The 24,474-nt window shown below is 36.4% G+C and overlaps 4 protein-coding genes across 7 annotated transcripts; 1 reads left to right on the forward strand and 3 right to left on the reverse strand.

Annotated features, from left to right (window-relative positions):
• The first annotated feature begins 856 nt into the window (after window positions 1-856).
• On the forward strand, window positions 857-6,139 carry LOC148587844 (uncharacterized). Its single transcript, XM_088512430.1, has 7 exons — window positions 857-1,425; window positions 1,531-2,476; window positions 2,577-3,545; window positions 3,655-3,726; window positions 3,811-4,131; window positions 4,221-4,304; window positions 5,924-6,139. Exons 1-7 carry the CDS (start codon window positions 857-859, stop codon window positions 6,137-6,139), a joined length of 3,177 nt encoding a protein of 1,058 aa, XP_088368556.1.
• Window positions 6,140-9,671: 3,532 nt separating this feature from the next.
• On the reverse strand, window positions 9,672-14,777 carry FOLT1 (folate transporter 1). Of its 2 annotated transcripts, none has more exons than XM_059579761.2 (11): window positions 14,454-14,777; window positions 14,283-14,359; window positions 13,476-13,552; window positions 13,107-13,200; window positions 12,517-12,610; window positions 11,869-11,942; window positions 11,357-11,467; window positions 10,900-10,971; window positions 10,789-10,809; window positions 10,526-10,593; window positions 9,672-9,953 (listed from the first exon to the last, which is right to left on the reverse strand). In XM_059579761.2, the coding sequence occupies exons 1-11, from the start codon at window positions 14,569-14,571 to the stop codon at window positions 9,821-9,823; spliced, it is 939 nt and encodes a 312-aa protein (XP_059435744.1). In that variant the 5' UTR covers window positions 14,572-14,777; the 3' UTR covers window positions 9,672-9,820. The 2 variants fall into 2 exon arrangements, with proteins under 2 accessions (XP_059435744.1, XP_059435743.1); XM_059579760.2 differs by having other exon boundaries at window positions 11,357-11,470.
• A 1,224-nt stretch (window positions 14,778-16,001) lies between these two features.
• LOC132168734 (Ribosomal protein L12 family protein) lies at window positions 16,002-18,589 on the reverse strand. Of its 3 annotated transcripts, XR_009438923.2 has the most exons (3): window positions 17,842-18,589; window positions 16,557-16,995; window positions 16,002-16,274 (listed from the first exon to the last, which is right to left on the reverse strand). XR_009438923.2 is itself a non-coding variant. In XM_059579762.2 (2 exons), exon 1 carries the CDS (start codon window positions 18,434-18,436, stop codon window positions 17,843-17,845), a length of 594 nt encoding a protein of 197 aa, XP_059435745.2. In that variant the 5' UTR covers window positions 18,437-18,589; the 3' UTR covers window positions 16,002-16,274; window position 17,842. The 3 variants fall into 3 exon arrangements, 2 of the variants coding, with proteins under 2 accessions (XP_059435745.2, XP_059435746.2); XM_059579762.2 differs by lacking the exon at window positions 16,557-16,995; XM_059579763.2 differs by lacking the exon at window positions 16,002-16,274 and having other exon boundaries at window positions 16,532-16,995.
• Window positions 18,590-21,130: 2,541 nt separating this feature from the next.
• On the reverse strand, window positions 21,131-23,299 carry LOC132168736 (Peroxidase superfamily protein). The gene is made up of 4 exons (XM_059579764.2): window positions 22,899-23,299; window positions 22,458-22,649; window positions 22,201-22,366; window positions 21,131-21,683 (listed from the first exon to the last, which is right to left on the reverse strand). The coding sequence occupies exons 1-4, from the start codon at window positions 23,121-23,123 to the stop codon at window positions 21,271-21,273; spliced, it is 996 nt and encodes a 331-aa protein (XP_059435747.1). The 5' UTR covers window positions 23,124-23,299; the 3' UTR covers window positions 21,131-21,270.
• Between the last annotated feature and the right edge of the window lie 1,175 nt (window positions 23,300-24,474).

Here is a 24,474-nt window from a genome sequence, read left to right on the forward strand (position 1 = left end):
CCAAAAGGGGTATCCAAATATACACGTTTTTCTCCCTTATGATGTGAGAGTTTCAATATTCAAATATTAGTATTTTCTTCTCTTGTTCTTCTTTTTTCTTTTTTTTTTCTTTTCATTTTCATTTTATCTCTCCTTAATTATATGCATCATGCATGCATGGGAGAGGACAAAGATAGGAATATGTCTCACTTTGGTGGTATTTTGTTGCTACTTGTATGTTGCACGTGTTTGAGAATGTCGAAGTTGACAAGGATGAAAATTTTTTAATTTTTAATTTGTGTAAGGGAAGCTTGCATATTTATTTATTGGAAAAAAAAAATCAGTTAAAGTTACAAAATTGTGTGGTCATTTTGTAACATAAATAAAGTTAGATTGGAAAAAAGAATATGTATAGCACTTACTTCATTTTTACTCTAGTAACGTAAATATATATTCTTGAATTATTTTTTTATCGCACATATACAATCATGATAATTTTATAGTGTCGAGTAACCCTACATCCGAACCTCCATCCGCAATGGGTGACGTGGCCATATATAATAATGTCATATAAAATACTCATATGATCATATGAAGCTTCATGTGCCTTTATAATTGGGTGTGCATAATTAATGACCATATAGTGTCTAGATTTGTTTCCGATATGTTCCCTTACTTTAGATTGCATGCCTTGTACAATTTAACGTTAATTATTATTATTATTTTTATTTTCCTGTGAAGTGACTTTAAATTAGTTAAAGTTAAATTGTACTTAATAGTAGTTGATATTTACATAAACTTGAATTTCTATTAGTAAATTTTTTTTTTTAATATTTTATTGAGTTGTTAATTTTCTTTACTTCTTTTATTGTTTAGGATGACTATACGAGATCTTGTGTTCGAGGTGCATTACGGTGGTAAGATTAATAGGGGGTTTACGTGCACATATGTGGGGGGTGAGGTAGATGTGCATGATGAGACGTACGATGAGGACAAGTTGTCATTTTTTGAGATTGAGGGTATAGTAAAAAACTATGGATACAAGTCAGGGGATCTAGTGTATTACTTACAACCAGGTTGTACTCTTCAAGGGGGTTTGAAATTAATTTCATCGGATCATAACTTCTTGGAAATGGTTGCTGCACATAAAGGGGTACCGGTTATTGAGTTGTATCTTGTTTCATTTGATGAGCCTGCAGTTAATGACGATGAAGATGATGACGATAATGATGATGGTGATGGTGAACATTGTGAAAATAGTAGGATTGATCGAGATGATCCTTATTGGGAAGAAGTATTCGAACCGGACTTGTTTGATGAAGATAGCAATCTACCTGGGCCATCCACGGCAGGAGGAAATGTTGAGGAGGGTGGTGTTGAGGGTAATGACGAGGGTGATGGGGAGGGGGATGAGGGTGAGGATGGTGATGAGGATAATGATGAGGAGGGGGAGAATGATGAGGCGGCGGAGGATGATAATGAAAATGCAAATGCAAGGGTAGCTAAAAAAGGTAGTGGAGGGGGTCAGTGCTATGGTGATGAGGTTGATGGTGATGAGGCAAACTCTGACATGGCTAGAAGTGACATTCTTGTATCCCCTCCTAGAAGTGACGAGGAGAATGAGGTTTCATCTGTTTCCAGATTTGTTACTAGGCGAACAGAGTTTCAACCGACTGACATGTCGAATCCACAGTTGAGTAATGGGCAGCTATTTCCCTCAATCAAAGTGTTTAGAGAAGCAATTAGGGAGAACAATTTGAAGAAGGGGAAGGATGTAAGGTTTAAAAAAAATTACCTAGCCAAATGTATTGTCGTATGCAGAGATCCACGTTGTAGGTATCGGGTTTATGGCCGTAAATCCAAGGATCAAGAATCATTTGAAATTATATCGATACAAGACAAGCACACTTGTACAAGGCAGCATAGGAATTTGACTGTGAAATCTGCATGGATTGCTGATAAACTTATTGACAAGTTTAGAGTGCAACCTAACATGCCGTTGAAGGCAATTCTTGGGGAAGTGAAAGACAAATGGGGTGTTGATGTTAATAATTGTCAATTGTATAGGGCTAGGAGAATTGCAAAGGAAATGCTGCAGGGCAAAGTAAAGCTGCAATACAATAAGTTGTGGGATTATTGTGAAACCGTTAGACAAACGAATCGGGGTAGTTGTGTGATGATGAAGGTTGAGAGACCTTTACTTGACTACCCATTATGTTTCCAAAGGTTGTATTTCTCATTGGCTGCCATGAAGAAAGGTTTTCGAGCTGGTTGTAGGCCTATCATTGGGTTGGATGGGTGCTTTTTGAAGGGAATTTATAAGGGACAGCTTTTGTCAGCCATTTCGAGGGATGGCAATAATAACATTTACCCAGTGGCTCTTGCAGTTGTTGAGGCAGAAACCAAAGACAGTTGGATATGGTTTCTTGAGACATTGCTCTCAGATCTTGGCACCCCTCCTGCACAAGGATGGACATTTATTTCTGATCGTCAAAAGGTAACTATATTATGAGTTCATTAAGTTTATTCCTTTTTTGTTTTTCATTGTTTTTGTTAAAAGATAACAAAGTGTTGTTTATTATTCATTGTGGTTGTAGGGGCTACAACCAGCGTTTGACGTGGTGCTTCCCGGGGGTGACCATCGGTTTTGTGTGAGGCATTTGTATGCCAACTTCAGAGACGCAGGGCATCGTGGTCTTGCATTGAAAGACAAGTTATGGGCTGCGGCTGCTGCATACACTGAAGCTGAATTCTATAAGGCAATGGATGAATTGAAGCATATAAGCGAGGATGCACACAACTACTTGTCAAATGTTGACCCAAGCTCATGGTCCAGGGCTTGGTTCAATACATTCCCAAGGTGTGATCTACTTGTCAACAACCTCTGTGAGTGCTTCAATGCTTACATCCTGAATGCGCGTGACCTGCCGATCATATCCATGCTAGAATTCATAAGGAAGAAGTTGATGAAGAGATATCAAACGAAGAGGGATGGCATCCGCACCATGACTGGTACGCTATGTCCAAGGGTTGTTGCCAAATTGGACGAAATTAGACAAGTTGCTGGGCATTGCTACATCACATATGCTGGGGATGGGTTATACGAAGTAACCCACAATAATAAACAATATGTTGTGAATTTGTTGGGGAAAACTTGTGGGTGTAGACAGTGGGACATGACAGGAATTCCCTGTGCACATGCAATGTCTGCAATTTGGTTTTTTAATGCAAACCCTGAGGATTACGTAGATGATTGGTATAGCATTGAGATGTATAAAAAGGCGTATGATGAAATTGTGTATCCAATGCCTGGAGAGGACCAATGGGTGAAGACTAACTGCGACAAAGTGGACCCTCCTATAAGTAGAATACAACCAGGGAGGCCCAGAAAAGTAAGGACAAGGGGTCCAGAAGAGCCGGTTAATCAATACCGTATGAGGAAGGGTGGAGTGAGGATGAGATGCAGCAAATGTAGAGGGGTTGGACACAATAGCAGAACATGTCCACGAAACAGAACAGAGGCAGTGAATTATAGAAGTGGAAGCAGTAGTAGAAGACAACATGAGGTGAGTTACTACATACATATATTATTAATTTTTAATTTTTGTCAAGCGGATTTTCTCCTGTTCATTATATATTGTATGATGTTATTAATTTACAAGCTTATTATCATAGGTACAAGATGATAGTGGTCGAAGTGTACATGATCAGACCCCAACTCCCCAGCCAACCATTGATGCTGAAATAGTAAGTGATAAACTGTTTAAATGTCATTACTCATTATAATTAGTTCATTACATTTGATTTACCAAGTTGACATCATATTTGCAGATTTCGCAAGATGCTGATGCTTCTTCTAGAGGTAGAAGGAGTACTAGGGGTAGGGGTAGGGGTAGGGGTAGAAGTAGAGGTCAGTTTCAACCTACCCCAGAAGGGTCTACTGGACTGCAAAGAGGTGGACCAAGAACTAGGGGAGGGCCTACTGGGCTGCACAGAGGTGGACCAAGAACTAGGGGAGGGCCCACTGGACTGCATATTAGTGGACCTATGACTAGGAGTGGAGGTAGAGGTCAGTTTCAGGGTACAGTCCACACCGTCAGATTATATGGGCCATCTCAACATCAAACCCCACAGTCTCAGGGCAATTCTACTGTGAGCACATGATTATAATATTACTTTTGGATGACATAATAAAATGTTATTTCAAATATTTAATATTGTGAAATGTTACAACGTTTCAGGGTACTGGTACTGTCAATACCGTAAGGTTATACGGACCTCCTCATACACAGTCCACACAATCTCAGAGCCTTTCTAGTGTTAATGTGAGTACTTCACACACTAAGTGTTTATTTTGGTATTTTTGGAAATAAACTTGTTATTACTAGAGAGAGTCTACTATTCTTCTATGTTAGAATCCAGTTGTCTGTTCATATTTTGTGGACACGGATATATGATCTAAACCAAAGGTTATGGATTGCCATTGACTTTATGAACTTATAGAATTATTACCTTGATCATTGTTTATGATGATGATTAATTCATGTTTCCCATATAACATATGCTGTGTGACATTAAATAGCTTGTCTATTCAACAATGTACTATTTGGTTTGCTAGTCCCATGTGAAAGTGTGTCTAGTACTTTTGAGGGTGATGTATAAAATAGCCCAAACCCATGAAAAAGGAGGACCATTCCTGTGAATGCCCCATCTGTTTTTTGTTTTCTTGGTCCTTTCTTTGTTCGGGCTTCCGTATGATTAAGGCTTGAGTAGAATGAGGAATAGAAATCAAGTAGCTGACCTTAAATCTTTTAATTTGTTGGGGTGCTCTTGGATTCACAATATATATATATACCTGTTAAGAAAGAGTGTTGCTTGCTGCTCCACACATTTTAACAGATGAAGGTTTATATGTTCTAAATAAAGGTCATTGGGGAGTATTATCAAATAGGCAACGTGCAAAATGAACGTGTTTTGGGTGGGGGGGGGGGGGGGGGGGGCGCGGGTGAGTAACAAACAACGTGTTTGATTGTTTTTTCTCACGCAAGTTATTGCACGAATCTATATATTAGGGATTAAAGTTTTAGAAACCCATTACTGACAACATAAATGTTGATGGTGTATGTATGTATATATATATATATATATATATATATATATATATATATATATATATATATATATATATATATTGAAACGCTAATAGCAAATATATTTGCGTAGCGGCGACAACAAGGTGTGGTCGTGGATGGTGCATCTAAAAACAATTAACCGCATATCAATGATGAGAATTTTAGAGATGATATATATACATGTCATCGTTGATGGTATATTGAAAAAAAAAAAAAAAAAAAAATGAAACGCAATTACTCCATAATCAAAAGATAAGGTAATTTTACTTTGATTAGGTCTATGTTGGACTGCATTGATAAATCTGAATTTTTTTTGTGTCTTTGATCAACTTTTACACTGATTTAGGTATAAATGCGGTGATATGCTACTCTCTTCATCTCACCTAGGTATGTCTTGGGAATTTATGTCCATAAGGGTTTCACTTTAGGTACTCCATGGGTTGTCAAAAGCATGCCACCCTTTGCTGTTCTCTGGGCTGGGAAGTAGCCATGCTGAATATCCTTGCTGCAGGGTGCACTGAAACATATGAGAACTTCTTTATGGGATCTGTGCATTTTAAAGATGTAGCCCTAGCACATATCTTGGTGTATGAGAGTCGTGCAATTGTTTGTTAATGTGTGTATGTGTTTTGAATTGTTTGATAATGTGTGTGTATGTGTTTTGAATTGTTTGGTAACGTGTGTGTGTATGTGTTTTGAATTGTTTGTTAATGTCTTTTGTCTTCTATATATATATATTTTGTATTAAACGTATCTACAATTTTGGGAATTTTTTATTTTTTATTATTGGTTCCCCAAATGTGAGCCCACAGTTGTCGACGCAGGAACATGGAACATCGCACCTAGAAGGGACTCCTTTACCAAGCGGATCTTCTCAGCATTCTCAACAACATTTGGGGCGTACTACTGCATGTACATCAGCACCTGCCAGAAGAGGTAAAACGATTGTGCCGACTGTGGATAAGGCAATTGCAGTCATGGAGTCTAACAAGAGAAAAAGGAAGAAGCCAGATTGGCAAAAATATTAGACACCAAGAAAATGGATTACGAACATCGCACATTGATCGTTGTGGATGTGTATATATATATATATATATATATATATATATGGTTAATGCTACAATTTGGTTATTTTGGATGTGTAATATCTATATAGGTGATGGTAGACACATTAACCTTGTAGCCGTTACAATTTGGTTATTTTGGATGTGTAATATGTATATAGGTGATGGTAGACACATTAACCTTGTACCGTTACAATTTGGTTATTTTGGATGTGTAATATGTATATAGGTGATGGTAGACACATTAACCTTGTAGCCGTTACAATTTGGTTATTTTGGATGTGTATTATATATTTGGTTTATGTTTACAACATGTACCTTGTGTATGAAACCATTATATTTTTGATAGAAAATTCATTTTTATCAAATTGTATCATGAACAGGCTCTTAACTACAATTGCACGAGGAAAACACCAATGACACCAAGACTAGGTGTAAACACTACTTTATAGAACACAATCAATGCAATTCGGTTGGAATAGGTAAATGTACAAACAATTGAAACTCATCAAATTGTCAGTTTCAGGAAATTGAAACAAGGTTTCGCACTTTAACATAGGTTTCACACTTTAATACAACATACTAAATAATAGTCCTTAACGTACATAGGTTTCTCCCTCTCACGGCAACATTGCCCTACTAACAGTGCAATGACGTTTCTCCCTATCATTAACAAAACAAGACAACAACAAAAAAGCTAAGATCAAACAAGTGGCCAATGACATCCTTAAGTTTTTTTCAATGCTATTATTTTTGTACTTTTCAGCAGCAATTTGCAACGTCAACTTTGCCACTTCAGTTTCAAAACCTTTCTTCTGATCAGCTATTTGGGCATCAAACTGTGACACAGGGAGCATAGCTTCTTCGTCAACCCACATAAAATAATCACAACCCCGATCACTTTCGCTCTGCATATTTCATAAATGAGAATTACTAACCAATTCACAAACAAAGTGTAATATAATTCACAATGGAGTTCTTCAATGTTATTTGATTTAAGAGAGTCAAAAACAAAAGAAGACAAATAAGACAACAACAAAAGGAGACCTTATGAGCTTTCAAACTATTTCTATTTATGGAGTGTGAAACATTTACATCCTTCAATTTTCCAATACTCCAATGGAAAAGACCCAAAAACTTTGTCAAACAAGGCCAACCTTATTGGTAATGGACATGCCTAATTCTAATAAAAAATAAAATAATAATAAGAATTAAAAAAAAAAAAAAGAGTCTAAAAGACCCACCTTTCTAATTAACATTATCTTTATTTGCTTAGAACAATAAATAATTGCTGTATGCTCTAAGAGAGAGCTAAAACAGTCGCATACAATGGGAATATATACCATGTTATTATTAATTATTATTATTGGGAATAGATTGACATATGTTTTCATCATGTACATAAAAACGATGTCATTAAACTTCAAGAAGCAATTAACCAAATTAATAAGGCAAAAGGGGATAATAATTAAACTTATGCTATTGGGATACAGAGTGATGAATGGGATACAAAGTGAATATGCTATTGGGATACAAAGTGATGAATGGGTCTCAGAAAATGGGGTCCTGCATTTCAAAAGTAAATGAATATGTTCATCAAATATCTTCTTCTTTTTTTTTTTCTTTCCTTAATTTTTTGGCAGCTTACTTATTCAAACAAATTCATATTAATGGGTAAGTCTTCTATTCTCATCACATAAGCAAATGAAAAACGTCTAATATAAGTAGTCATCATCAAAAACATCAAATGGAACCCACAAAAAAACATTGGCTACACAACATGGAACACATCTCTTAGAATAGACCCACAAATCCAAACCAGCAATCACTGTACAGATTTGAATCAAATGGAGAAAAGCATAAAGAAAGAAAGAAAGAAAGAAATCGAAAACCCCTAATTTTTAAAACCTAAATTCGCACCTTATATTTACCGCATCCAATAAACCTTCTACCAAGATTTTTCTGCGTGCGAGAAGTCATCACTGATGATTCTATTTCGCATAGGCATTTCGTACACGTAGAGGTAGACTTCGCCGGCGAACTTCCCACCGACAGTACACAGCCATTCGCATCATCTTCGCCAGCAAACTTCTCCATCGTTGACGATGGGACCGGCTGCGTGACATGCATTACAACAAGGGGGACCACAGAACAAAGGGAAGGCAGAATGCAAAATTTTAAACCAACCCATCCGACAATAAGCAAACAATATACACATCAACCAATACCTTTCTATGTTTAACCAAAAAAAAATTCACAGTAACCAATAACTTTCAATTTTTAACAACAAAAAAATTATATTCAAAACCAACGGGTCTGCTGCAGACAAGGCAAAAATATAGAGACAAAAATATTCTAAACATAGGGACCCATATCACTTTTGGACACTATAAAGCGAATTCTCCTTCGCACTTAATCAGAACATCAATACATATACAAAACAACCAAACCCATTCTCCACAAAATGTGAAGGAAAACAACCAAACCCATTCTCCTGAAAAATCTTCTACAAACAAACCAAACCCATTCTCCACAAAATCTTTAACAAAACAACCAAACCCATTCTCCACAAAATGTTCTGCAAAACAACCAAACCCATTCTCCAGAAAAATCTTCTACAAACAAACCAAACCCATTCTCCACAAAATCTTTAACAAAACAACCAAACCCATAGGAAAAACTCAATCGGGAAAGTGGGCTACCTTCAGGATGACGGGACCGGATGCGTGAACGGGGGGCTGCGTGAAGGGACTGCGATGACCGGCCGGCAGCGTGCGAGGGGGGCTGCGTGACCGGGGGATGGCTACGATCGGGCGGCGCCGCGTGCGAGAGGGGCTGCGTGACCGGGGGATGGCTACGATCGGGCGGCGCACCGTGCGGTGGGGCTGCGTGAACGGGGAAGCCGAGAATCGGGCGGGGGGCTGGGTGAACCAGGGGAACGGGTGAACCAGGGGAATGGGTGAGATGCGTGAGCGTGAGCGTGAGCGTGAAGGAGAAGGAGGCCCTAAACTGTTACCTATTAACCTAAGCAAAACGGCGCTGTTTTGCTTAGGGTTCCCTAACCATAAGCAAAACGGCGCCGTTTTGCTCCAGCTTTAAAAAAAAAAAAAAAAAAAAAATGCCATAAGGGCGATTTCGTAACTTAACCCTAATAAAACGGCGTCGTTTCGAGGTTTCCGTCCAGACTAACGGTTTTGACTAACGGAGTGGCCAAAATGCAACATTTTGGTAGTTTAGGGGGCTACTTTATGAGTTTTGGAACATCAGGGGGCTAAATCGCAAACGGCTGGTAGTTTGGAGGGCTTTTTTATATTTTTCCCTTTTTTTTTTCTCTTTGTTGGTGCCTCTCTTTTTTCTTTGTTGACCTTCATCTTCATGACCTAATAGGTTCCTCAACCAAAAGAAGTTCTCCACATGCAAAGTTAGCTTCAAATCCATGCTATTAGTTTAATAAAGGAATTTTACCTTGTGAAACATATGAACAAATGAAAAGAGAAATAGAAACTAAAAGATGCACCTCAAATAATTTGCCAAGAATTGTCTACATGCCAAAACTTTTTATCACCACATTTTGACCCTCACAAATATCAAAGTAGGCTGTGGCTACAGAAAGAATTAAAGGGAAATTGAGAACAAAAAGAAATTTCAGTCCGTCCTCCTTGCACTTTTTAGCAACTTTAGGACATTTTCATACACAATAAATGTTATTGAAGCAGCAGGAACATTTTTCAGAAGGTTTGGTGTAATGCCCTTGTAAAAACCTCGAACACCCTCAAACCTGCAAGTCCCAAAAAACATGGAATTAGTCTTGGAGAGAAGGAAATGTCCAAGGTTTATAATAGAAGAAAGAACATTCTCAATGCATTAAAAGTTTTTTCATAGATCCGATGAGCCCAAATCTCTGACATTGACAACTTGAGATCAATAGCTCTTAACTCACTCATAGTGTTTGTGACAAAAATGAAACGGATTTTCAGTATTTTGCTTATAGCAACATCATCTCTGAAAATACGGTCTGGTCCTTGGTGCTTGGAGCAAAAAATGTTTAGTGGATTTTCTCTTTGCTTTTGCCTAGTTTTCTTGTAAAGGATATGGACTAATGAAATTCATGTTAACGCAGCCCCTCATTAACAAAAAAAGAAGTAGAATATCACACTAATGGTTATTATAAAATTTCAAAAACCTGAATCTGCCATGCATCAAGAATATGACATAAGCTGAATCACCAAGTTGAGTGTGATCAATGAATCATTATTGACAAAAGAGCAAGGTGTTTTACTCCAGTCTAAAATCCTTCTTTGGCTATGAAAATATGAAAATTAAATATGGGCTGAATTTCATTGTACTTACCGTGCAGTTTCCTTCACAACATGCCAGCTATCCATATATCTTGGAATTCCATCACTACTGGGTCGTTGCTACAGAGAGAAACAGATATGACCAAACCATAGTCATTAATAAAAAAGACAGGAAAACCTAAAGGCCATGAAGTACTTCGGGGGGCGACTTGTAATACTTGTGCTAAAGGGAACCAGTGGTCTTCATTAGCAATGTCGGAGAAATTGACAACAAAGACCGGACAAAAGGAATTAAAGAGTTTAACATTGTTATACCTGCAATCGAGCTCGTACAACCTGAAAAATCAAGCCACCCAGCTGTATAAGAAGCAATGATCAACTACCAAACAAATTCAAGGACTTAAACCACCAAAGAAAAAAGCCCACCTGGAATGGATACGTCAGAAGAATGGCAGCAATTTTCGAGGATGAGCCCAGAACAGCATAATCAACTGATTTCTGGGAACAAATGATAGAGACTAAGAATTTGTATAACATATCAGTCAGGTCAATTTATATGAGATATAAACAAAAGCAGTTGTTAATATCACTAAGCAAGAAATTAGACTTTCAGATCTACACCCAACTTAGAGAGCCTTAATTTTGAATGAGATGGAATGGGAAAGTAACCAAATTGTCATGCTACAATTGATGATTACAGTTGTGGTAGCCGTCCAAAAAACTGCACTTCTTTCCAATATGTGTCTTTGTGAATTTAAAAAACTCAAATAGTAAGAAAGCTATGAGTTCCAATACTTTGAGTAATTGGTACTTATAGTCTATGCACATTAATGCAGTTATGATGGACCAAAATATATAGAGGACATTGATTGTAGAGGCTTACCAACAATTTATCATCACTTTCAGAATCCTTTTTGCTGCCTTTAGACTTAAAGTCAACAATAACCTTACGGAGTTCCTCATATGCTGTGAACTGAATAGCACCATGAGAAACCTGCTGAAGCAACACAAACACCTCTAAGTGGGTAACTTCTAAAGAAGCTAAAGGTTTTATCTTAGCATAATTGATACCGATAACATGTACTAATATAATTGTCACATTGTCCAAATTTAAATACATAAGCTTGATTCTAGAATCAATTTTTATTCTCTCTGCCTGGTAGTGTCAACTGCCAGACAAAATGGAATCGCATCTTCTTGCCAACTTTTTTTTTTTTTTTTCTAAAAAAAAAAAAAAAATTAAAAAAAAAAAAAACAGCTTTAATCAAGGAGTTTGGCCATTCAGTCTGGGAAACTAATTCTAAATCCCACTAGAAAAATAGAAATGGTCAAAAAAGAAAAATGAAAATAGAGTAGTATATACTCTACCTAAAAAGATAAGAGGTAACAACATACTAGAAAAAGACCAGGAACAATCCCTTTGTAGAGAGCACTCCACCCTTCCTCTCTAATTATGGTTCTTAAGGCATCTGAAATTTGATGAAACATATCAGCAAATTGGATGATTTCTGAGCAACAATCAAGATAAGTAACAAATTAAATCATAAAAAAAATGCAAACTAGTCAAATATCCCAAAGATCAACATGAAATAATAGTATGATGGTGGTTGAGCTCTGAGTTGAACACATTTGATTTATGTTCTTAATTGGCACTTCATTCAAACAAAAACTAGTCATCTAAACAAAGGCATCTTGATGGCAACTTTGATATTATAAATTATACTAATGAAAAGATCAAATTGTCTATCAGATACTATGACTCAGATAAAATAAATCAGATAAAAAGAAAATATCTTTTGAATTCTAAAAATCAACATCACTATGATTGATCCTTAGCTGAGGTGATTAAGGGGGCAGGATCGGGATAGACCCAAGTTTAAGTCTTACTTAGGAAATAAAAAAAGAAAATCTATGGCACAAGAGAAAATAATTATGATTAATTTGATCACTCGAACTTAGAGCCAAAGTTTATATGACTCACAAGGAAAAGGGATATCTCAGAGTGCACATTATTAGCAAGTTAATGTAAGATGCAGAGCAGACCATAAAGCCCAAAATATGGTCGAGTTTGATGAAGAGGTGTCTGAAGCTGCAATCTTGTTTTTACAAGCCAAATGGGATTCGTGCAAAAACAAACCTGACAAAGCCACAAATTTGGAAACATCAATAGGAAAACCAGGCCTATGTATATCTCATAAAGATGTCACAAGGGAATAGTCCTCTTCTCTTGAAGCATTTAGAAACAAAAGCAACCAAGCTCTTGGAATGAAAATATGACAATTCTTACTAAAACAGATTGCTGCAATGTTGTTCTATATGCACTAGTGCATTGCTTCAACTGAGTATGACAAGAACTCTTATAATGACAAACTGTTAATACTCCAAGTTAATGTCAATAAATATGAACGTATGTTTATATTAATTGTATTTGGTACCATATACTAGATATGGTGTTATGAAAATTACAAAGTAGTTTACATGCAGGTAGAAATGGGTGTCATGTGTATAAAACACGTAATGACAATAGGGTTGATACAACACTCTTCAATGCACAACCATCAAAATGTATCTCGTAAATGAATGATATCCTAAGTTAATCTTCCCCATCATATATTAGAAGCTTGCAAACTCACCAAAGCTCCTGCTTCTGCAGCAGAAGCAAGATGTTCACCGGGACTCAGCTTCTCCCCCTTGTTTTTTGAATACCTTTGTTTTGCTCTATCATAGCTACAAATGTAACAAACTTTTTTGTTTATGAATTATATATATATATATATATCATTCAGCAAATTAAATCAGAAATATGCAGGTGAAAGCATCCAGACTGAAAGATAACTGCACAATACGAGCGGCATCCTTTGATTTTCTCTAATGATAGGCGAAAGAAGGAATAGGCAGGACAGCATACAACCAAAACCCATCTTTTTCCAAAGTAGGCACCAGCAATGCAAAGGATGAGAAAAATCTAAGGATTCTAAGACAACCAAAGCATTAGTACTTACAAGAAGAAATATAAACCCCATGAAACAGTTGACCCAAGAACTGCAGGATAGAAGCCTGCGTATAGCCCTCTCAAACCCTGCAACACACAGCAACGAAATTTCAATGAAATTCCTATCAGGGAAACAGTATAGCATAGAAAGAAGCTTCAAGTCCAAAGAAAGTATATGATTTATAGGAAAGAATGAATGTTGCAGTTCTAATGTGCAGAATACCAAGCCTTAGCTCTGACATATAGAGAAAAGTGAATGAGGTTTGTTTTACATTCAATGTTTCATGAAAATTTTGCAACCCCCAATTTCATTAGCTAGAAACCATACATTTGCTCTCAACAACAAGGTAGCATATAAAGTAAAACGCATCTCCATGATAGCTTAGTCTTTAATTGTTCTTATGAAGTAGTTGAACAAAAATGTATATATCTTCCTAAGCATGATCAAGCAGTCTAATTAAACTAAAAATAATGAACATAATCATATTAAGTACAAGTTCTTGGTTGAGCTAGCATCTCATTGACTCATACACAAAATGAGAAGGCCATGAACCTAATTTTTTTTTTTTTTTGAAAAAGATCATTTAGGTCTAGTGCCCTCCAACTTTCTTTAACATCCCTTGCTTTACAATTTTATGGTTGCAACATACGCATTCTGCAATTAAACACAAGATAGCTACAAAATTACACACAGGTATAGATGGTTCGAAACCAGATATACATGATTCGAATGGAAACAGAGAAAAAGTAGACACCCATGTACACAGAGTGAATCAAGTGGAAAATGCATAGCAGCAAAGCGGTAGAGTCAGCAAACCTCCAAGCGAGCTATTGTGAAAATAGCATTAGCGGTGTTCTTGTAACTTGGAAGGTTGGAGACTCGGCCATCGTTAACTGCAAAAACCAAATCAAATTCAAATTCAAACAAACTTTAAACTTCATTCAAATTTATGCCCCCGCTTTGTGCGACTTTATTTTAGAAAAGTACCTTGAAATCTGGTACGGACGACGTCGAGGGGGTGCATGACAGCGACGGTGGCGAATCCAGCGACGGCTCCGGCTGTGGCGTTCTCCCATTGCCACCGCTCCGACTTGGACTCTGGCATTGACCGTGACTGCGACGCCGTTTTGAGGGGGAGAAATTAGGCGATGGTTTCGTGCATTTTTCTGAGCTGGGCTTTCAGTGGAAACAAGGGTGGTTTTGTGCCTTCAGTGGCTTGCTCGGCAGTCCTTTGCGACGGTGCCGTTTTGGGAGTTCACGATAAACGGCATTTCCGTAAATGGCCGGCGTGCAGCGTGCTGTTTGTATGTTTTGAAGGTTCGCAAATTAAAAACGGTGTCGTTTACGTGCAACGAATGGAGGATAGTATACTATCGGACCAAAAAAATTGACAGGAAAAAGTTGAGAAATATCATTGCTATTTTTTTTTTTTTTTGACAGTCTTTGTTATACCTATAATTTAACAGAAAAAAACTTACAGGAAGGGAACATAATACCTATATTTCGTCTAATGAAGTTGTAACACATTAATGAGATAAAAAGGAAACATATAAACGTATTAAAATAATTATTGACCTTATTCTAAATAAATTTAATATCAACTTATATTAAAAATATATGTGATAATGGCATGCTTTAAAAACATACATCAACTTGATAGACAAATATTATTTATTTTTCATGATTACAATTTTAAAAGATCATTTTTGTTTGCTCATACTTTTCAGAGTTGGGGTTTGGTTAATTGCTCATTGTGTTACATTTTTGTGTGTTGAGGATACATTGCAAAATGCAAAAGCATTACCAAATAGAGAGAGAGATTGATTTTCAGTGTCACATTATTTTAATTGTATCTAAATAACATTACTCTTCATTAAAAGGTAACAATAATAATTGCTCCCACACTATACCATCAGATCCATTTGGATAAAGGTCCCACACCAAATATAAGAGAGTTAATTGGTTGTCAATTTTTTTGGTTTTCTTGTCAAAAAATCATATGCCCGTGTTATTTATTTGATTCTTTTTTTCTTTTCCTTTTTGTCGTCGTTTATCCAATTTGATGGCTTTTTGGTTGCGTTGCCCAGCCCGTTGTTGTAATTTGTTGTTTCGTTGTTATGTACTCCAAAAAATAAAATAAAAAATTGAGACCCACACGCTCAATAAAATTTTGGACAACCTGTCCATCTGTTTAGACAGGTAAGCCTCATAAAAACTCACATTTGCTGCCCTGGATTACTAGAAGATCCGGATCCAATCCAATCAAGCACACATACACTCCGACACATCCAATTCCGTGAAATTAAGCATCATTTCTTTTTTCTTTTTTTAATTTCTTTTAATAAATAATCAAAATACCATTAAAAACACAAAATCCAACCTACACAAGGCAGCCTTTCATTCAGCTGTGTCAAGATGCAAGGTTATTGCTGGAATCCGAAGGCAATAGAAAGATATGCAATGCAAGGTACAATTCTTAAAAATAGTTCATGAAATGAACGAATCGGTCCTCAAAAACCAGTTGTACAACAGGTGTTAAGAATCACTAAGAAAGCTTTATGGGAAAAAATGCATGGTAGGCGCAAGAGAACAAAACTTGCCCGGATGCGTTCTTTCCAAGTTGAAGAAAATAAGCAAAGCAGCTACAACAAAGAATGTTCTGCATTACGAAGAAACCTAAAACTGATCGCTATAACTTGCCAATAGTAATTCAAGTGTGACACCTTAGTATCTGCTGCCCTTGATTTTGACAATCCATACCATTAAGCCTCACACTTCTTGGACTTCATCCTCTTCCCCCAGGCAAGTCTAAGCAAAAATACAACCAAAAATCAGGTATTGATATTGCCAAGCATCATTTTACCAGTACAGTACTTAAGTAACATTATTATTGACAATGAATATTGTTTAACATTGTTGGTTTGAAACATTAGCAAGGTATGAGGCTGTTTATAGGATACATTAAACAAATCTTCCATGTTAAATCCAAATGATGTGTATTTGTTGCCACTTGGAAAGTGACAAGCAATATATTTCCATACTAAAATGGGAATGTAGACCAGTAATGCATCTTGAAATTTGAATTTGCACCTTAATAATGTTCAGATTGCCCCAATTTCTACCAGTAGTCCTCATACGCCTAATAGATCTACTGCCCATAACATGTTCATAGAACCATCATCTACATCATTTTGTAAGGAACAGCCTTCCTCTCATTTCTCCATAACTTTCAGCACCTCATTTCCATCAGTTTCATGCTCAAAAACCCTAATAAGCCAGAAGAAACAAAAGGCAAGAAGAGTTGCTTCACACTGTTTTGGCCATATATATGGAAAACAAAATTTTGCTTCAGATAGGAAGAGGAGATGATCACAGCCAATCACGATTTGCATTCTGTCTATCCTCCAATGCCATGAACAAAACCATTGCCCATTGCACCTCAGTAATGCAAACTCCATTCTTGGTTAGACATGTTTACTCAATACCCACCGTCAACAGAACTACTGCCAACTTGCAAAAATGCAGCAACCTGCAGCCCCCATTATAAAAAATCTGTCTCCATTAAATGTTAAAATCTCATTAACACCAATTCTATTTTCATAATTAGATCTAACTTCTTAAGTTAACACGGTCTTTCTCTTGATTAGTGATTATTCAAATACTTATATTTCACTTACAAGAGTAAGTAAGAATGTTGTTTACAGAGTCATTATCAATTTGAACAATCTTTCCATATCCCCTCCTGATATAAATCCAAAATTTTCAACTTTGTGATATTCTGTTTATTTCCTCGTCATATTTGTAGCACCAAGCTTCTACACAGCAACATATAAGCATGTAGAGTGGAAGCAACCATTTATACATCTTGAGATATACCGATAAAACTTCTTAGTGTGTACATATAATTGAAAACGAACCATGTCAAAGACCCCATCACGAGTAAATCATCTCACAATCATTCACTTCCAGGAATGGAACACCTGGTCACATTTTCATCGCTTATATTAGCTATACAAGCCAAATGCACCTGCCAAGCTACTTTTGACAAGACAAACTAAAGACCATCCCTTCTAGCCATATTATCTTAGAACTCTTTCAAGTACTAGCAAGTAATGATATTCTCTTAGCACCATTGAAGTGGGTGAGTGCACCAGGCCTACAGGCTACATACCAAACATAAATTACTGATTATCACTTATCCCAAAACCTTAAATCGATAATAACGAGTGAATTTAATCATTTAACCCATTTTCTAACAATTACCACCTAAGATATACGAAACTCACTCAAAACCAACCTATCATGACCAATTCAATCAAATTCCCATTACCAACAAAAAAAATCCAAAAATTCCAAAAGGCCAGGAGTACATCACCTCATTCCATCGAAACTTTAGCTCCAATCTGCTTCAACTTCTCGATAATCTTCTCGGCCTCGTCCTTCGTCACCCCCTTCTTCATAAGCGTTGGCGCCTTCTCCACCAAGTCCTTGGCCTCCTTCAACCCCAAATCCGTAAACGCCCTCACCTCCTTGATCACCTTGATCTTCGCCGCAGCGTCGAACCCCTCGAGCTTCACGTCGAACACTGTCTTCTCCACCTTCTCCTCCACCTTCGCCGCCGCCCCACCCCTCGCCCCTGCCGGGCCCCTCAGCCCTCCGGGCACCATCCCCGGCATCATCACCATCATCGTCGGCATCTCCGCGACGCCCAGCTTCTCCCGCAAGACCTCCACGAGGTCCGAGACCTCGAGCAGCGTGAGGCCCATGAGCTCGTCGACAATCCCCGATACGGTCTCGGACGGTGCCGGCCTCGATTCTTGCGTAGAAGAGGTGTAATTGCGCGTGCAATCAACCAAACACGAGGATCGAGAACATTGAACCTTGGATTCGATCAGGGTTGCGCGGAAATTGGGGGTAGGGTTTTGAGGGAGCGATTTGTAAATACGCGAAATGAACTGTAAATACCTCATTTTCTGGGGGGTTATGTGTGATTAGGCAGAACGGATAGCTGTTATACTGTCATATAAGCATTGTTGCAGGGCGATGAGCTTCGTTCAATTTTCATGGCTTTGAAGTTTCTCAGTGACAAACACAGGCTTAAACCCTGGAGTGGAGACTGGAGACCTACTGTGCATACACTGAGGTTTTACGGACCTTAGCTACTTTCTATGGATTTCGAATTCGCGATTTTATGGGCTTCGTGGGCCTTGCCCATTGGAGAACACTGAGTTAGATGGGGTTCGATCCTTTAGAACCGAGGTTAGCCCATTAGCCGCGAATTTCCCACTTTAGCCCATTAAAATAAGGGCTTCACTAGGATGGATATATATACGTATAATTACACGCTTTAAGAATATATATCAGTTTGAATAAATTTTATTCAACCCAACTTGAAGAAAAACTTTGATGGAAATTTTTGACCAACTATCGAGATTAGCATTTACATAAAGTTTTAATAAGATGAAAAATTAAAAAACCATTCTTCCAAAATTAATCTACTTGATACTAACGATTTTAGTTGAGATCACTTTTCCCATCTTATTGTATTTTAATTCGAGCTCAAATACTCTCAACTCTCAAGTTCTATCATTCATCCGTTTGATTAGTGTAAAAGAAAGAACACAATTTTCCTTTCAATTTGAATTAAAACTATGAAGAGTATGGGAAAGTTGTAGGTTCGTTTGACAACGCTTTTTGTTTAAACTTTTTGCTTTCTATCAAAAAAGAAAAAAAAACAAAAAACAAAAAATGAACAAACAACTCAAAATACAAAACATTTTTTTTCAACAAAATATAGAAAGCACCATCTAAATTTTTTTTGGCAAATGAACTATTTTTGTCGACCTTGCGATGTAGTAGACTCACTAGAGGTTTTTTTTTATTCTTTTTTTATTTTTTTTATTTTATTTTTAGCTATTTTGGTGACCCAGATCACTAAAAATTACAACAAAAAAAACCCTCCTCAAAGTACTGTTCACTTATTAAAAGAAAAAAACAAATGAATAGTGAAAGTGTTAAAGAGAAAGATATAAAGAAATATTTAAATAAAATAATAAAAGTGAATAGTTAAAATAGTGAGGGTGCTTTAAAAAAGTGAAAGAGCTAATTAAAAAGATAAATGTGTGTGTTTTTTATTTTTTACTTTTATTTTTATAACTATTTTGGCTAATAAAAATGATAAAATCTAGTGAGGCTATTGAAAATGCTTATAAAGCAAGTTAAATATGGCTTAAAATTAAGGTGCCACCCTTCTAAGGTGTATTTTATTCGCTTAAGGTGTAATTGGGTCTTTCGTTAAAGCTTTTCCATGAAAAACACATACGTGCAAATCACGTACGGTGAGAAAATGCGTCACTTTCACTTTTGATTGAAAAAGTTATATCTTCCTGTAATCTATTAATACTTTAGAAGGGTGGCACCTAATAAAGTATCAGTATAATTTGTTGAGTGCATATCACAAGACATTGTGAATATTAATAAAGTGATTCTCTCTCGCTTTTGAAATACGAGTTAAACAAGCTCGTCACACCACAATTGAGTAAAGTGTAATTTATCAAGACCTCCCCTTCACACTATGATAGGCTTGATAGCCCTAACTTGAAAGGAAAAGAAAAGCAAATTCCTAAAGTTACCCATAATTAGAAAAGGGTGTATATATAACTTGTATTTAATTATTGAGTAATCCTACGTTAAAGTTGGGTGAAATTGACGGCATTATCTAAGAGTCCTATTTGAAATTGTGTTAAGGAGGGTAAAAAAATACTTTTAATAAGTAAAAAATTGTGTCAAACAAAAAGCTAGTATATTTGGTAAAAAATTTAAAAAATATTTTTTTTGACCTTTTTACTCTAAAAAATGTCAAAACGCACAAGTTAATTAAAGCTTTTTTTATTTTTTATTTTTTATTTATTTTTTATTTTTTTACTTTATAAACTTTATTTCTCTACGCAATCTCAAACATGTTCTAAATATATTACAGGTCAGGACAAAATGAAACGAAAGAGGAGGTGGCCCTCTCTTTAAGATCAATTCCGGTTATTGTGGGTGCTAAAATTTGAACTGATGATATTCAAAATGTTTTATTCAATAGCTAGCGGATAATTAAACATTCTACTACAATGTTCATAATTAAGTAGCAATTAACTGCACCACTGGATGCCCAGTACATAATGGGTACGGTTTTTTTATTTTTGATAACATCTCACCCAAATGACATATAATATTGTCCGCTTTTGATTTCCTTGAACCAGACTTCTCAGGAGATCACTCATCCTAGTACTACTCTCGTAGAAACACGCTTAATTAACTGTGAAGTATTAATAGGATCATGACTATCACAATTTTAAAATGCATTGTTGTCATTAAGAGTGTAAATATGCATTTAAGTACATTCACATCTCGATATCCAAACGATGTAAACGCCACATTTCTATTCTAATAAAATCATTATTTTAGAGAGGAATAAGAACAGTTTTTTTTTAAAAAACTGTTAGAAACATATTTCGCACTGGATCACACTAGGCGCATGTGTCTACCAAAAATCCATTAATTTGGACTTAATGAAAGTCAATCCTTACGCAAAAAGTCTTCTAATTTGTGGACGTGGACAAAGATGGACTTTGAAATTCGTACACAAATAGAATAAAAAAGATGAAAATTTAAGAAAAAAGGAAACAACTGATCCATTTTATTGAAATAATCTGAGAGGATGATAGTACATAAAAAAACAATGCAGAAAATGCATGCCCACACAACTTTTATTGAACATTCAGCTGGAACTGAACAACATTATAATACTCTTTCATCAAGAGTTAACCTTCCTGCAGTTCTTCCTAATCTCTCCCCTTGAGCCTGTCAACGGAGAAATGTTTCCCATCTTAACCATGGACTTGGCGAACTGCTCAAAGAAAACCTGGCTATTCTCCGCGTACTTCTTCACCAGTTCCATTGATGCTTCATTCTTTGTTAGGAGAACTTGGTCGGAGCTCAAGAGGCCTTTGTAAGCCAATATGTTCTTGAAGTAACTGTTGTCGAACTTTGTTGGGCTTACAAAGTCCAAGAAAAACAGGTTACTGTCACCGCCGGATCTTGGGCATCTGGCACGCAATTGGGCTGCATATGATCGGTCAAGTGAGTAGTCGGGCTGCCCATTGCCTGTCTGGTTGTACAGTCTCTGCCTGAAGCTGGTGCACCGGGCATCTCCTATGGTGTGGCTCCCTGTATATTACAATCACTAAAACTTCAGCCATGAGTGTTAAAACTTTTCCTATAAAGCACAACAAAACATTAACTTCTTCATTCCTTTGGCTTCAGCTTTTGTTAATGTTTTTTGTTCTGCTTTATTTTTATTTAAAGAAGAGTTTTTATTGTTTGTTAATTTATTTTCCTCGTTGACAGAAAATAAAGTCATTAACAAACGTAAAAGTCAAAATAGTTTTTTGTATTTTTTGTTATTTGTTAATACATTTAACTTGAAAATATAACATATAAAACAAAGTTGTTACCAAACATGTATGCCTTAGGTTAAAAACAACAGTATTTTCGTGTGTTCAGTCTTCCATTATTATTATTTTTTCTTTTATATATTTAAACATAATATCATAGGCATGTTTTTAATGCCCACATGTACCATATAAAACCATTATTCACGACAAAAACCTTATTCTTAAAGATTAAGGAACACCAAAATATGGCCAAAAAGACACATTATTAATTAATTAAGCTGTTCAATTACCAGATAGAGTAACAAGATCAACAACATCAAGCCCTTGTCTCTTGAACTTGGTGAGGATGGTCTGGAATGTGTTGTTCGGAGCAGGAATGTCGTTGTTGGAGCCACTCAAGCTCGCACCTCTGGAGTCCCTTCTTCCAAGTGGGACCTCCCAGCTGGGTCCCCCACTCTAGATATTCAAAAGATCGATTGTCAGATTGTGATAATTATTTTGTCGTGCAAAAGTGAGACAAGGCTTTGAAATTCTACAGTAAACTTACAAGAACGGTGGAATCTCTAGCAGCTAGAGACAGAATATCAGCACAAGAAACTGTATGGGGGCACTCTTTCTCTAAAGCAGATTTGATATCGTCTACCACTTCAAACCCTCGGGCTGAATTCCTGTTAGGGTTTGATCTCTTCTCACTGGTTATGGTCCCGCTGCTGTCTAACAGTAGCGATGCATCACAGCCCTGCAATATAATGTGTTAAGTAATTCAGTCACTGCAAATATTTTTAATGACATCAAAAAAAAATATTGGCGTAAATAATTTACCTATATATTTTTTAAATGTAATAGATTAGTTTGTCGGTCCATTATTTACTTATAAGGAATTGATCACCTAAGTTTACAAGTCTAATAATTTATAAGTATAGAAAAAATACGAGCAAAATATTAATGGTTATTTCCAAAGGAAAAAAAATATATATATATGAGAGACCTGGACAAAGCAGTCGTGGAACTCGAGCCTAAGCAATGAAGCAGCCATGCGGGCTTCTTTGGCGACAGCCTTGGCCACGACGGACTTGACGATCTCTTGAGCTCTTGGGCAGGAATGGTCATAAAACTGTGGGAAGAGGTAACCGCCATATTTCTTGCTAGCGAAGCAAAGGGGAGCAAAGGCAAAAAGAGAAAGGATTAGAAAAAAACTCGTGAAGCGAGACATTTTGTCAAACTCTATAAAAGAGTTGCAGAGAAATTCTGAATGCTTTGCAATGATGAGAGCTGAATGGCTTGTGGGTATTTATTTATAGGGGAAGCTTCGTGGAAATTTTTGACAAAGTCTTGAGAGATAAGAGACGCGGTAAAGAGAGTAAAATAGGGGGAAAGGGAACAAAAAAGTTGGAGTCGGCCGGCAGCTAACTTCACGCATCAAACCAAAAAAAACACGTCAACGTCAAAGAGAAAGAGATAAAAAAACATAAAAAAAAAAAGAAGGCTAGGGTTGGTGGCTTGGCCGTAGGCTTACTGGTTCATGGTGATAAGCTTAGATGATTGCAGGGAAGCAAACTTTTGACCAAGCAAATAAAGCTTTCCTTATTTAACATTGGGAAGAACGATTACGTTTTGGTGGAAAGTGAAGTATAAATCACGAGCCTTTGCTTCTTAGCATATTATGTTCATTGCTTCGTGCCACAACCAAAATTCTGGTTTTGTTTTTTAAAACCCTTTTTTATTTTTTTAAAAGGCATAAATATCAACAAACAATTTAATTATTATTGTGATTTCGTAAATATAAAATATAATTTTAAACCAAATTAATATATATAGTTTAGAAATACTTTTTTTTTAAAATGCATTTACAAAAGAGTCAATTATTGTAATTCTTATTAAACCAACCCATTATACAATCAATTTAATTAACGAGTAAAAACTATGGTTAATTATGAAACCTCCATATTAAAATAAAGTTCTACAATTGATGAATTTTTGTCTCTTTGATTCCGAATAGATTAGAGGTGTTCACTAAGACCATATGGACCAGTCAACAAATTAAACTTAATAATTTAATTAAATGCATGTACGAGCTAGACATGGTCAACCTGCAGGTACTTATTTATATATAGTAACGCCAAACGTAGTCAGTACGTAGACTCACCTGCTCTGTTGACAAATCCAGTGAACTCAAAATTATTGGTGCATTCAAAGCGTGACCATTAGAGACTAACCCAGAAGCCAACTTTAAATAAAATAAAATAAAATAAAATAATAAATAAAAATTGCAGCAGCTTGAATTGCAGCAGTTTGCAGCAGGGCCGGTTGACACCGTCGATGGTTGTTGGGTTTGACGTAGTCGTTCCGGCGGCTCTCTGGAAGGGGTGAGCAGAAGGCGTGTGGCTCTTGGCTAAAAGAAATTAATGGGGGGTAGTTTATTTTTTTTTTATTTTTAATTTTTAATTTTGGCGTATAGGGTTAAACTAGTCAGTAAAATTCGAAATTTGAATATGCACTGACGTAAGTTTTCGAATCTTCTATGTAAATGTCAAACTCACTGAATATTGATTTACACTAACTAA

This window comes from Corylus avellana, chromosome 1 (genome assembly GCF_965113065.1).
Source record: "Corylus avellana chromosome 1, dhCorAvel1.hap1.2, whole genome shotgun sequence".
NCBI lineage: Eukaryota > Viridiplantae > Streptophyta > Magnoliopsida > Fagales > Betulaceae > Corylus > Corylus avellana.